We start from the raw sequence: 13,352 nt of genomic DNA, 5'->3' as shown, positions 1-13,352 counted from the left end.
ACACAGTGGCCTCCCTCATGGAAGAAGTTTGGAACCACCAAGACTCTTCCTAGAGCTGGCCGCCCAGCCAAACTGAGCATTTGGGGGAGAAGGGTCTTGGTCAGGGAGGTGACCAAGAACCCGATGGTCACTCTGACAGAGCTCCAGAGTTCCCCTGTGGAGATGGGAGAACCTTTCCGAAGGACAACCATCTCTGCAGCACTCCACCAATCAGGCCTTTACGGTAGAGTGGCCAGACGGAAGCCACTCCTCAGTAAAAGGCACCTGATAGCATGCGTGTAGTTTGCAGGAGGCACTTAAAGATTCTCAGACCACGAGAATCAAGATTCTCTGGTCAGGTGAAACCAAGAATTAACTCTTTGGCCTGAATGCCAAGCGTCACGTCTGGAGGAAATGTCTGGCATCATCCCGACAGTGAAGTATGGTGGTGGCAGCATCATGCTGTGGGGATGTTTTTCAGCGGCGGGGACTGGGAGACTAGTCAGGATCGAGGCAAAGATGAACGGAGCAAAGTACAAAGAGATCCTTGATGTAAACCTGCTCAAGAGTTCAGACCGAGGTAAAGGTTCACCTTCCAATAGGACAAAGTCACTAAGCACACAGCCAAGACAACGCAGGAGTGCCCGGACTTGAACTGAATCTCAGGAGAGACCTGAAATTAGCTGTGCAGCAACACTCCCAATCCAACCTGACAGAGCTTGAGAGGATCTGAAGAGAGGAATGGGAGAAACTCCCCAAACAGGTGTGCCAAGCTTGTAGCGTCATACCCAAGAAGACTCGAGACAGTAATCTGTTTATGGTTGCTGCTAGACTTACTGTCGATGAGCATGTACAGTACAGTTATGAAATGTTGCCCCCTCCTGAGTAGAATGGGATGCTGCATCTGTTTTCATGTACAGAGTGAAGAGGACCGAGAACTGCAGAAAACACAAATTCATGTAAGGGTTGTCCTGTGGTGAAGGAGAAGCGGACCAAAATGCAGCGTGGTGGTTATTCATGTTCTTTAATAAAGGAACTAGACATGAAATAACTAACAAAACAATAAATGTGCGAAAACCTAAACAGTCCTATCTGGTGCAAACACAGAGACAGGAACAATCGGGTGATTGTTCAAACACACAGTGAAACCCAGGCTACCTATGTATGATTCTCAATCAGAGACAACTAATGACACCTGCCTCTGATTGAGAACCATACTAGGCCGAAACATAGAAATACCCAAAACCCAAAAACAAACATAGTCTGCCCACCCAACTCACGCCCTGACCATACTAAATAAATACAAAACAAAGGAAATAAAGGTCAGAACGTGACAATTCATCGCTTAATACTTTAAACCCTTTCCATGAGACGGACATTTACAGTATGACACTACTGAAAATACACAACATGCTATATCGCTTTAAGGTTATGGATAGAACAGAGATAAGACTCCATAGAGAGACATTTCTAACAAACTCCATGTTCCTGTTTGAAAGAGTGCCTGTCTGTCAAATCTGTTCCTCATTAAACATCATTATGTTTTTGTCTCTGTGAGATTTGATAGAACCATCTGCTGAACATTTGCGCTGCTCTGTGTGACGTAAAGTTCATCTCAGTCTAATGGAATTACGAACAATTACAACCAAATGGATCCCCATCACTTAGAGTAGGGCATTGTGGGGGATGAGGTCATTAGTGAGGTCATCATTCAGAGAGCAACTGAGACAGAGAGTGTTTTAGACAGTGCCTGAGACGGATAGTGTTCCTTATCAAACCTTGTAAGCAGATGGCAGATCTGAGAGAACAGTAATGCTCTGGTTACATACCCACCACAGTTCCTGGAACTGTGCTGACAAGGACAATATGAAGAGAAAGTATCCGACACAGCGCAGTACAGTGTGTGAAGAGGATATTAGAGAGGAACAGAGATGCCAGGGAGGGACACTTGGGACCAGGCCAAAAACAGCTGGTAACACTCATCAGAATGATCAGGCACATTAAGGTCATTAAGAGCTGGAGGTGCTGCTGGACTAAACCAGACTAAACAGTCATTGACCACGTCCCAAATAGCACATAGGGTGTAATTTGGGATGCACAAATAATGTAATCTGGGACGTCAATTGACCTCCATTAGCTGAGTATGTTTACTGCTGTCAGTATGCTGTATGCTGTACCCAACTGCCAAGACTTGCTTAAGATGTGCCTGTTTTCGTGTCAGTTGTTTGTCAATGTGGAGTGGAAAGCAAGTGAGAAAGATAATTAAACATTGTGAAGTTGCATTAGACACGCAGGTCTCCAATAACAGCTAATCAGTAATGTATCATAAAGGCTGACCCTCCCTCCCTCCCTTCCCCTTCATACCCCCTCTCTCGCTCCTCTTTCTCCTCCCCTCTCTTTTCCTCCCCTCCTCCCTCCCTCAATCTCCCTCCTCCAGTTTGTAGCCCAGCCTAACTGTCAGCAGCTGCTTGCGTCTCGTTGGTACGATGAGTTCCCTGGGTGGAGGCGTCGTCACTGGGCAGGGAAGTTCCTAACCTGTGTCTTCATCGGCCTCCTCTTCCCCCTCTTCTCCCTCTGCTACCTGGTCTCTCCTAAGAGCCACTATGGACACTTCATCAGGCAAGTATCCTAGACATTAGAGAGGCAGGCCAGCAACTGGAGGGTTGCCAGTTTGAATCCCTGGTCTGATGGGAAAAATCTGTCAGGAAGCTGAAGTTGAATTTATGTTAGACCTAATGGACAATAAAGTAATCTTCTTCTACATCATTAGGAAGCCCTTCATCAAGTTTATCTGCCACACAACGTCGTATCTCACCTTCCTGTTCCTCCTGCTGCTGGCCTCCCAGCACATCGTCTCTACAGACCCCAACAGACAGGGGCCGACTCCTACTGTGGTGGAATGGATGATACTGCCCTGGGTACTGGGTAAGAGTGTGTGTGTGTGTGCGCGCAGAGGTGCACAACATGATTGGTCAAGAAAGGATAGACCCGGACACATGCTGCTCCCTCCAAAGTGATACATAACACAATGTCAACTCCAAAGATTTGATGATTTGATTTTGAAGAAGGTCAGCTGATGATAGAGCGTCATTCGAGACATACCACGTAGACTGCTATTGGTGTTAATGATACTAGTTGATGACAATTCTGACAGGAAATGGTAGAAACCAAGCTTGTGTTTCAGCCAAATACCCTATCTACCTTTTACAGCTGGTTTTCATGCATTGTACGCACACTGTATTGTAAGACAACCCAGCCCATGTGTTTCCTATTTAACTCCAATTACGGTGTTCTGTTCAGTACAACCGCATGGCAGGATGCATAGGCTTGCAACCAGTCTACCTGTTCATACCTGTCTACCTGTTCATACCTGTCTACCTGTTCATACCTGTCTACCTGTCCTATATCACCGCTTGATATGGCAAATGCGCCACCCTCAATTGCAAAGCGCTACAGAGGGTGGTGTGTTCAGCCCAGTACATCACTGAGGCCAAGATCCAGGACCTCTATTAGGCGGTGTCAGAGGAAGGCCCAAATAATTCCCAAAGACTGCAGCCACCCTGGCTTTAGTTCACTCTGCTACCGTCCGGCAAATGGTACCGGAACGTCGACTCTTGGACTAACAGGCTCCGAGACAGCTTCTAACCCAAGCCATAAGAGTGCTAATTAGTTCATTAATGGTTACCCGGAGTACTTACACGGACCCTGTCTTGCACTGACTCTATGCACACTCACACACAAACTAGAACAACACTCACACACAAACTAGAACAACGCTCACACACAAACTAGAACAACGCTCACACACAAACTAGAACAACGCTCACACACAAACTAGAACAACGCTCACACACAAACTAGAACAACGCTCACACACAAACTAGAACAACGCTCTCACACAAAACCCATGCACATTCAGATACTCTACATACACATGCACACACGCACACACACGCACACACACACACACACACACACACACACACACACACACACACACACCCAGATGTAGGATCTTAATTTGAGCCAGTTTAGCACAGCAGGAAAATAATTCTGCAGCAACAGGAAATGGAAATTATCATTTTTCAGTAGTGTAAATCAAGTCTGAAATTACAAACTTTAGAAGCCTTTTTAAAACTCAAATACACTACAAGTTTGCATTTCCTGCTATGTAGGAAAATTCTAACCAACATAAAAGTGATCAAATTAAGATCCTACATGTACACACACACATGCATACAGAGCCACTTTAGCTGGCCTTCATGTACATATCTACCTGAAATATCTCATCCCCCTGCACATTGATCTGGTACTGGTACTCTGTATATACAGTAGCTCCATTCTTTTGTATTTTCTTTTTATTATAATTCTTTAACACTGCATTGTTGGGAAGGGCTTGTAAGCAAGCATTTCATGGTTAAGTCTACACCTGTTGTATTCGGCGTATGTGACAAACACCCCCTCTTCACCTGGGGAACGTGGACATAGATCAAAGAAGTGAGAGAGACATGATAGATTAGTTCTGCCCAGCGTCAGACAGACATGACAACCTTAACCCTAACTCTAGGACTGCATCCCAAATAGCACCATGTTCCCTGTTTAGATCACTACTTTAGACCAGGCCTCGATAGGCCCTCGTCAAAAGTAGTGCACTATGTAGGGAATAGGGTGAGTTACATAGGGCTCTGGTCAAAAGTAATGCCCTTTGCAATGGATAGAATGCCATTTGGGACATAATTAACCCTGCTGGTCTGTTCTCCGTCCTGTAGGCTTCATCTGGACAGAGATTAAACAGATGTGGGATGGAGGGTTCCAGGACTACATCCATGACTGGTGGAACCTCATGGACTTTGTTATGAACTCTCTGTACCTGGCTACCATTTCTCTGAAGATTGTCGCCTATGTCAAGGTACTGTATGATGGTTGTTGTGTACTAGATAATATGAAATACGCTTGAATAAATTGTCGACGAATTCTTGAAAATACAACCACCTTACACTCAGGCTTAATTTAAATGAGTAGGAGCGCCTCACGCTCGTCAAAAGTTGTCCAGTGAGCCTCCCGGGTGGCGCAGTGGTTAAGGGCGCTGTACTGCAGCGCCAGCTGTGCCACCAGAGACTCTGGGTTCGCGCCCAGGCTCTGTCGGTAACCAGCCTAACCGGGAGGTCCGTGGGGCGACTCACATTTGGCCTAGCGTCGTCCGGATTAGGGAGGGTTTGGCCGGTAGGGATATCCTTGTCTCATCGCGTACCAGCAACTCCTGTGGCAGGCCAGGCGCAGTGCGCGCTAACCAAGGTTGCCAGGACACATTGGTGCGGCTGGCTTCCGGGTTGGATGCGCGCTGTGTTAAGAAGCAGTGCGGCTTGGTTGGGTTGTGTATAGGAGGACGCATGACTTTCAGCCTTCGTCTCTCCCGAGCCCGTACGGGATTTGTAGCGATGAGACAAGATAGTAGTTACTAACAATTGGATACCATGAAATTGGAGAGAAAAATGGGTAAAATGTTTAAAAAAACACACAAAAAAGTTGTCCGGGGGAGAAGGCCTATTGGACTTACTATGTAATGCCGCCTCTCACCCCCTTCTCCCACAGTAGAGTTTGACCTCTCCCCTCTCTGTCTCTCCCTCTCTTCCACTCTGATCTGTCCCCTCTGTCTCTCCCTTTCTCCCACAGTGTTTTTTGACCTCTCCCCTCTCTGTCTCTCCCTCTCTCCCACAGTACAGTGGCTTCAGGGCCAGGAACGAATGGCAGATGTGGCATCCTACCCTGGTAGCAGAGGCTGTGTTTGCCATCGCTAACATCTTCAGCTCCCTCCGCCTCATCTCTCTGTTTACAGCTAACTCCCACCTGGGACCTCTACAGGTCAGGATTATCATACTAGATTTACATGATTTGTCATGTAATACTATGTTTCTGTCATTATGTCCAGGAGCAGTATTTATTAAGCATCTTAGAGTAGGACTGCTGATTTAGGATCAGTTGTTCCTTTTAATTCACAATTAATAATATTATATGGTCGGGGGGGACCTGATCCTAGATCAGTATGGCCCCTGATCTGTAAAGCACTGAGCTGCTATTTATTGTATGAAAGGTTCTCGTTTATGATGATGATTGTGATGATGAATATGACGATAATCCTCATGATTCCAGATCTCTCTGGGCAGGATGCTGCTGGACATCCTTAAGTTCCTGTTTATCTACTGCCTGGTGCTCCTGGCATTCGCTAACGGGCTCAACCAGCTCTACTTCTACTACGAGACAGACGAGGGACTGAAGGGATGCAAGGGCATCCGCTGCGAAACACAGAACAACGCTTTCTCAACGTTAGTAAAGACCTGATAATGTGTTCCTCTGTAACATGTTTAACTTTTGGGAGGGTTAACAAATTCTGTTAACTTTCCCAAAATGCCCAGAATCAGGAGGCAATTAGCAGGAAAACCAGGAATTTCAGGAATTTGGGGAAAGTTACTGGAATTTTGCAACCTTACATTTTATTTTATTTAGATTGATATGTATGTTTTGCCAATTGGCTGGATTAGGGCAAAACTGGAATGGCAGCCTTTTATGATATCTTGACTATTCATGTAGATCCTGCTTTCCTTATATATTTAGAAATATAACCCCCCCTCTCTTGCATCCCCCTGTCTCTCTCTGTCTCTCTTTCTCTCTCTCTCTCTCACTCACTCTCTCTTTCATCTGTCTCTCTCTCTTTCATCCCTTTCTCTTGCTCTCTCTTTCATCCCTTTCTCTCTCTCTCTCTCTCTCTCTCTCTCTCTCTCTCTCTCTCTCTCTCTCTCTCTGTCTCCCTCTCTCATCTCTCGCTCTCTCATCTCTCTCTCTTTCTCCTCTAGGTTGTTTGAGACACTCCAGTCTTTGTTCTGGTCTGTCTTTGGGTTGATCAGTCTGTATGTGACCAACGTGGAGGCAGACCACCAGTTCACAGAGTTTGTAGGGGCCACCATGTTCGGAACCTATAATGTCATCTCTCTGGTGGTTCTACTCAACATGCTGATCGCCATGATGAACAACTCATACCAACACATCGCTGTGAGTGAAACCCTATCCTTAACCCTAACACTAACCCTAGCCATGATAGACAACTGCTACCAACACATCGTTGTGAGTCTTATGCTATCACTGGAAAGCAAAATCATTAATTCATTCACTTGTTTGTGAGCCCTACAACTTGTCTGTGGTCATTTTATATCTCACAGTTTTGTTCATATCACTTGTTCAGATGCTTAGCATGTGTTGTTTCTGTTCAGGATCATGCAGACATTGAGTGGAAGTTTGCAAGAACCAAGTTGTGGATGAGTTACTTTGAAGAGGGAGGGACTCTGCCTTCTCCATTCAACATCATCCCGAGCCCCAAGTCAATCTGGTACTTCATCTGCTGGATCAGGAAACACATCTTCAAGATCACCAGGGCCAAGAAAACAGAAACATTTGGAACCATAGGGGTGAGGATGAAGTCTCTAGTCTACATCAACAATAATTGTACTGAACAGTAGGGTTGTAAAATGTCAGTAATTTCCCCCAAATTCCCAGGTTTTCCAGAAATCCTGGTTGGATTTCCTGTATTTCTTGTTTATTCCACTCTGATTCTGGGAATCTTCCAACTGGGATTTCTGGAAAACCTGGGAATTTGGGGAAAGTTACCGGAATTCTGCAACTCCACTGAACAGTTCACAGTTGAATCTTCTACTTTTTCTCTTCTGCTCTCGCCTCAGAAGGTTGTTCTCAACAAATTATCGTGAATGAAATGACCTGTTCTTCCCAGAATGGTTAGACGTGTGTCATGAGACATAACTGTTCTGATAGCATCAGCAGTTAGAAGTTAAAGGGATAGAGGGATCTTTCGGGAACTAAAGGGATAGTTCGGGATTTGGGCAATTAACAATCTTTATGTCTCTGCATCCAGTATGAAGGGAGTTACTGGTACTTTCGCAAGCCAATGCTAACTCGTATATGCGCTAGTTTAGCGAAAAAGAATAGTGCAAAGACTGGAAGTCTTCACGTAATGTTAGTTAGCATTGGCTCACAAAACAACCTCTACCTTCCTTCATACTGGATCCAGAGACATTAAAATGGTATCCACGAGTTCATCTGACTCTGGAGAAGGAGATAAAGGGTTTCATTGCCCAACTCCCAAACTATCCCTTTAACAGAGAATGGGCAGGTGATGACAGAGCTAGCTGGCCAACTCTCCACCAAGAAGGAAATCACATGAACTGATTAGTCATGCTGCCTGGTGTGCTTTTGGAGTAAGTTAATGTTCCTCTTTTGTAGAGACGGGCTGCTATAAATGTAAGAATAAACCACCAGTATCAGGTATTTATATTTATATTTAAAATGATTATTTCTCATTCATTATGTGTCAGTTTTCAATGATTTTATTCTGCTGATGCACATATTTTGAACTCGATTTTTCCCAATGGCACCCTATTCTCTATATAATGCACTACTTTTCACCAGAGTCCCGGTGAAACAGTAGAGCTCTATGGCCCCGGTGAAAAAGTAGAGCTCTATGGCCCCGGTGAAAAAGTAGAGCTCTATGGCCACGGTCAAAAGTAGAGATCTATGGCCACGGTCAAAAGTAGAGCTCTATTGCCCAGTCAAAAGTAGAGCTCTATTGCCCAGTCAAAAGTAGAGCTCTATGGCCCCGCTGAAAAGGTAGAGCTCTATGGCCCCGGTGAAAAAGTAGAGCTCTATTGCCCAGTCAAAAGTAGAGCTCTATTGCCCAGTCAAAAGTAGAGCTCTATGGCCACGGTCAAAAGTAGAGATCTATGGCCCCGGTCAAGAGTAGAGCTCTATTGCCCAGTCAAAAGTAGAGCTCTATTGCCCAGTCAAAAGTAGAGCTCTATGGCTCAGTCAAAAGTAGAGCTCTATGGCTAGATCAAAAGTAGAGCTCTGTGACCCAGTAAAAACTTAAGCTCTATGACCCAGTCAAAAGTAGAGCTCTATGGCCCCTGGTCAAAAGTAGAACTCTATGGCTTGATCAAAAAGTAGAGCTCTATGGCTCGATCAAAAAGTAGAGCTCTATGGCCACGGTCAAAAGTAGAGCACTACAGCATATAGCAAATAGGATGCCATTTGAGACACATTCCTGTACCTGTCCACTCTAAGGGTTATGTTTTCCATTTTATCTACAGAAGTTGTTAGTAACCCAGGAGTGGATGTGTTTGGTATGATTCTATCAACCTGTGGACTGTGTTGTTTTCAGGAGGTTTTGAGGAACCTGGTGAAGAGATATGTAGCAGCCATGATCAGAGATGCCAAGACAGAGGAAGGACTGACTGAGGAGAACTTTAAGGTAAGGTTTGGTTTCCTCTGACATTCCACATTTCTTTGAAAACAATCTGAATTCAGCACCAGACAGGGACTACAAACTAAAAATAAGCACTGTTTCTGTCTCCGGCAATGAATGATAATTGACCTGCACTGTCCACTGTAAATGTCATAAATAGATAAAAAGTTGTATGTGTGCATGTTTCTTTCCCCAGGAGCTGAAGCAGGACATCTCCAGCTTTAGGTATGAGGTCCTGGGGATGATGAAGGGGAAAGTGGGGCCTGGGGGTGGGGGTGTGGCTATAGCAGGAAGTAAACCCAGTGAAGTGGCAGGGGCCTCCAGTCTGGTCTACCCTGACCACTCCTTCAAGTACTCCCCCAAGTTCCCCCCAGCCACGCTTAAGACCAACATGTTTCACGTCACCACATCCATGCTCCAGCAGAGGGCAGCCCCCTCCTCCACCTCCTCGTCCACATCCCCTTCCACCTCTCAGGGCTTGAACCGACTGGTCAACGGCTCTGTGGTACCCTCTTGGACCTCCACTGACACCTCCTCCATCCCCACCTCCTCCACTTCCATCTCCTCTCCCTCCTCCACTCCCTCCATCAAAGATGGACTGGCCAGGAAAGACATCTGTGACTTTGGGCTCTACTCTGTGTCTGAGGAGATGGGGGAGGCTGACCTGGAGGAGCTGGACTGTGATGGAGAGAAGGAGGAGCAGGGTGGAGCGAGGGAGAGGACGTGTACAGAGAAGGAAGAAAACGAAGAGAGGGGAGAGTGAAGAGAGAAGGGTTCATGTTAGCACAGACTGTTGAGGATGAGGCTGCTACGTAGAAGGACTATAGAGTGAATACTGTTCAAAAGACCACAAGCGATTTGAATGTATCATTATGATACGTCTTCATGGAGACCTGTGTAGTAACTTGTCTTGCGACTCCAGAACCAATTCAGCTCTCAGACTAATATATTCTGGTCTAGAACGTATAAGCCGGAGACCTGGAGACTAGAAGTCTGTTTCTTGGTTTGTGTACCAAATAGCACTCTATTCTCTATATAGTGTACTACATTTTACCAGGGGACATAGGGCTCTGGAACCAGGGGACATAGGGTTCTGGAACCAGGGGACATAGGGTTCTAGAACCAGGGGACATAGGGTTCTAGAACCAGGGGACATAGGGTTCTAGAACCAGGGGACAGGGCTCTGGAACCAGGGGACATAGGGTTCTGGAACCAGGGGACATAGGGTTCTAGAACCAGGGGACATAGGGTTCTGGAACCAGGGGAGATAGGGTGTCATATGGAACAAGCATATAAGACGTCATTCTCCGACCAGGATTTCTGGAAAACCTGGGAATTTGGGGAAAGTTACCTGAGTTTTGTAACCCTAGACGTGATAGAACTATCAGTATTTTATTAACAAGCCCTGTCTCTGCTGCTTCCTCCAGTCAGCCCCCTGCTATTTCACAGCGATCTCTTGTCATAATGCATAACGGAAAACACTAATGATTCTTACAGGTAGATCTGTACAATGTCACACCTTAGCGAATTATTCAAAACTAGTTTGAACCCTATTTCCTATATAGTGCACTACTTTTGACCAAGTTAAATGAATTTATTGTGTTGGAGGTTTCATGATGCTTGTATCTAAACGAAAGTAGATAATTGTAAGATTGTTCTATACATCATTTGAGGTTAAGTGTATCCTAGTAGCTGTGTGGGCTAATAATCCAAATGTTTGCCTTGGGGTAATTTGAGCCAATTACCACAGGGTATGTTGAGCCAATTACCACGGGGTATGTTGAGCCAATGACCATGGGGTATGTTGAGCCAATGACCATGGGGTATGTTGAGCCAATGACCATGGGGTATGTTGAGCCAATGGCCATGGGGTATGTTGAGCCAATGACCATGGGGTATGTTGAGCCAATGGCCATGGGGTATGTTGAGCCAATGACCATGGGGTATGTTGAGCCAATGACCACGGGGTATGTTGAGCCAATTACCACAGGGTAGTTGAGCCAATGACCATGGGGTATGTTGAGCCAATGACCATGGGGTATGTTGAGCCAATGACCATGGGGTATGTTGAGCCAATGACCATTGGGTATGTTGAGCCAATGACCATGGGGTATGTTGAGCCAATGACCATGGGGTATGTTGAGCCAATGACCATGGGGTATGTTGAGCCAATGACCATGGGGTATGTTGAGCCAATGACCATGGGGTATGTTGAGCCAATGACCATGGGGTATGTTGAGCCAATGACCATGGGGTATGTTGAGCCAATGACCACGGGGTATGTTGAGCCAATGACCATTGGGTATGTTGAGCCAATGGCAAGTTGAGCAAATGTAAATGTTTTCTTCCCATGCGTAATCCAAGGCATTATCGCTAGGATAGGAGGTAACAACAGGGACTGTCCTATTTTAAAAGTGTTTTAAAAAGTACAGTGTTTATTAGGTGTTAAGCCTGTGTTAAAATATGTTTAAAATTATTTAAACACAAAAAAAGTGATTGGACTTGTGTTAAAGATAGACATTGTTTAAAAAGGTAGTGGTAATATTTAATTCAGTACAGACATTTGAAGGCGGCTTAACTTACCCTGTCCCACAGTTCATATCACCCTATACCCGGTGTGTTGTGCCAAGAGACTACTTTTTTTGGACAAGCTATGTTTTCAGAACTGTAATGTTTACATGAATTCGGATTATTTCCATGTTAGAAATAATACTATATTTCCCTTTACGGAGTGATACAGAATGGAAAAAATGTCTTAACTTACCCAACTCTCCCCTACAAATGAATGTTGACATAGCTTAGCTTGTGAAATACCATTCATTAGCTTTTTTTGTGAGGAATTCCCCACGTTCTTTCCATATGATGCTATACTCAGTACTGACAGTAACACTGCACACTAACTCAGCTCCCAGCATCCCATTGTTAACCCTAAAGGGGCAATCCGAGAGTGGTACAGCCATTTGTGCATATTTTGGGGGGCTTTTTATAGCTCCGTTTATTTGAGTGTTTTCTTCTTTAGGCCCATCCCTCAGCCGTTTACCAAAACAAGTGGTGGAGTTACCACTTTGTTGTTATCATGTCAGGATGTGAGGCAGATGGTTCAAGTCTCAGAGATTTATTGACTATAGAGGGGCAGGCAAAAGGCAGGTTGAGGACAGGCAGGGGTTCGTTATCCTGTAATAGTTGGCAGACGTAGACAGTAGGCAGGCTCAGGGTCAAGACAGGCAAAACAGGTCGTAACCGGGGAGACTGGAACAAAAACAAGGAAGAGGAACGGGACAAGGCAAACTGGCAACAGTCAAAACAGAAAGCACAGGTATAAATTCACAGGGGATGTATGGGAGACACCTGGTGGGAGACAAGAGGCAAGGTGAAACAGATCAGGGTGTGACAGTTGTTTTTCGAATCCTAGATTTGCCCTTCAAGGTAAGATACTGGGACTCAGCATCCCATTGTTAACCTTAAAGACATACCACTGCATTCACATGTGAAGTATTGCATTGTATTCTGCTATTCTGATTATGCAAATTGATTAGATATGTATACTTTCTGAGGGAGTGCTAATGTTGTGATTTATTTCTGGCATTCATTCAGGCTCCAGAGGGCTATACAACATGAATCAATAAACATAATATGTTTTTAACATAGATGATTTGAAGTCAGTATCACCATCCTTTAGACAGACAGTGAGCGTTTTCTCACATATATATCACCATATATCACACGTTCCTCATTCATCTTTTTGCACTTCCATGGATATTCTCAGCTTCACACCTACAGATCTGCTGGAGTGTCTCATCTACTCATTAGATATCTGTCTCCATGGTAACATGAATTGGAAGAATCCTTTTCTAATATGAAGGTACTTCACTGCTACTTCAGACTGGTTAAGGTCACACAGAGGAACATTCGCTTGGCTGAGAAACCTGTTGAAAGTCGTAAACAAAACATTTTTTTTGTAAAAAAAAAAAGAAAATCCCGATCCTCTTACATATATTTCTGTAATCGTTTTTATGGTAGGACAGATAGGAATAGTTTGTGAGACAGACATAAAGGATTTAAGGGC

At 44.9% G+C, this 13,352-nt stretch overlaps 2 protein-coding genes across 3 annotated transcripts in view; both read left to right on the top strand.

The window, feature by feature from the left end:
* LOC112267006 (short transient receptor potential channel 4) overlaps positions 1-12,933 on the top strand; it is a 32,331-nt gene extending 19,398 nt beyond the window's left edge. Inside the window, exons 7-16 of the mRNA XM_024444995.2 lie at positions 2,417-2,598; positions 2,750-2,904; positions 4,749-4,888; positions 5,698-5,841; positions 6,130-6,302; positions 6,831-7,026; positions 7,245-7,439; positions 8,269-8,310; positions 9,203-9,292; positions 9,483-12,933. Coding sequence (XP_024300763.2) covers positions 2,417-2,598; positions 2,750-2,904; positions 4,749-4,888; positions 5,698-5,841; positions 6,130-6,302; positions 6,831-7,026; positions 7,245-7,439; positions 8,269-8,310; positions 9,203-9,292; positions 9,483-10,049 — 1,884 coding nt within the window. The 3' untranslated portion in view covers positions 10,050-12,933. The remainder of the gene's footprint in view (positions 1-2,416; positions 2,599-2,749; positions 2,905-4,748; positions 4,889-5,697; positions 5,842-6,129; positions 6,303-6,830; positions 7,027-7,244; positions 7,440-8,268; positions 8,311-9,202; positions 9,293-9,482) is intronic.
* Positions 12,476-13,352, top strand: part of LOC112267004 (periostin) — a 43,115-nt gene continuing 42,238 nt past the window's right edge. For both annotated transcript variants that reach the window (XM_024444994.2, XM_024444993.2), the window contains exon 1: positions 12,476-12,712. In XM_024444994.2, coding sequence (XP_024300762.1) covers positions 12,620-12,712 — 93 coding nt within the window. In that variant the 5' untranslated portion in view covers positions 12,476-12,619. The remainder of the gene's footprint in view (positions 12,713-13,352) is intronic.

This window comes from Oncorhynchus tshawytscha, linkage group LG14 (genome assembly GCF_018296145.1).
Source record: "Oncorhynchus tshawytscha isolate Ot180627B linkage group LG14, Otsh_v2.0, whole genome shotgun sequence".
In the NCBI taxonomy this organism is placed as follows: Eukaryota; Metazoa; Chordata; class Actinopteri; order Salmoniformes; family Salmonidae; genus Oncorhynchus; species Oncorhynchus tshawytscha.
The sequence above is the reverse complement of the archived record's forward strand: the minus strand, read 5'-3'. Positions and strand labels throughout refer to the sequence as shown.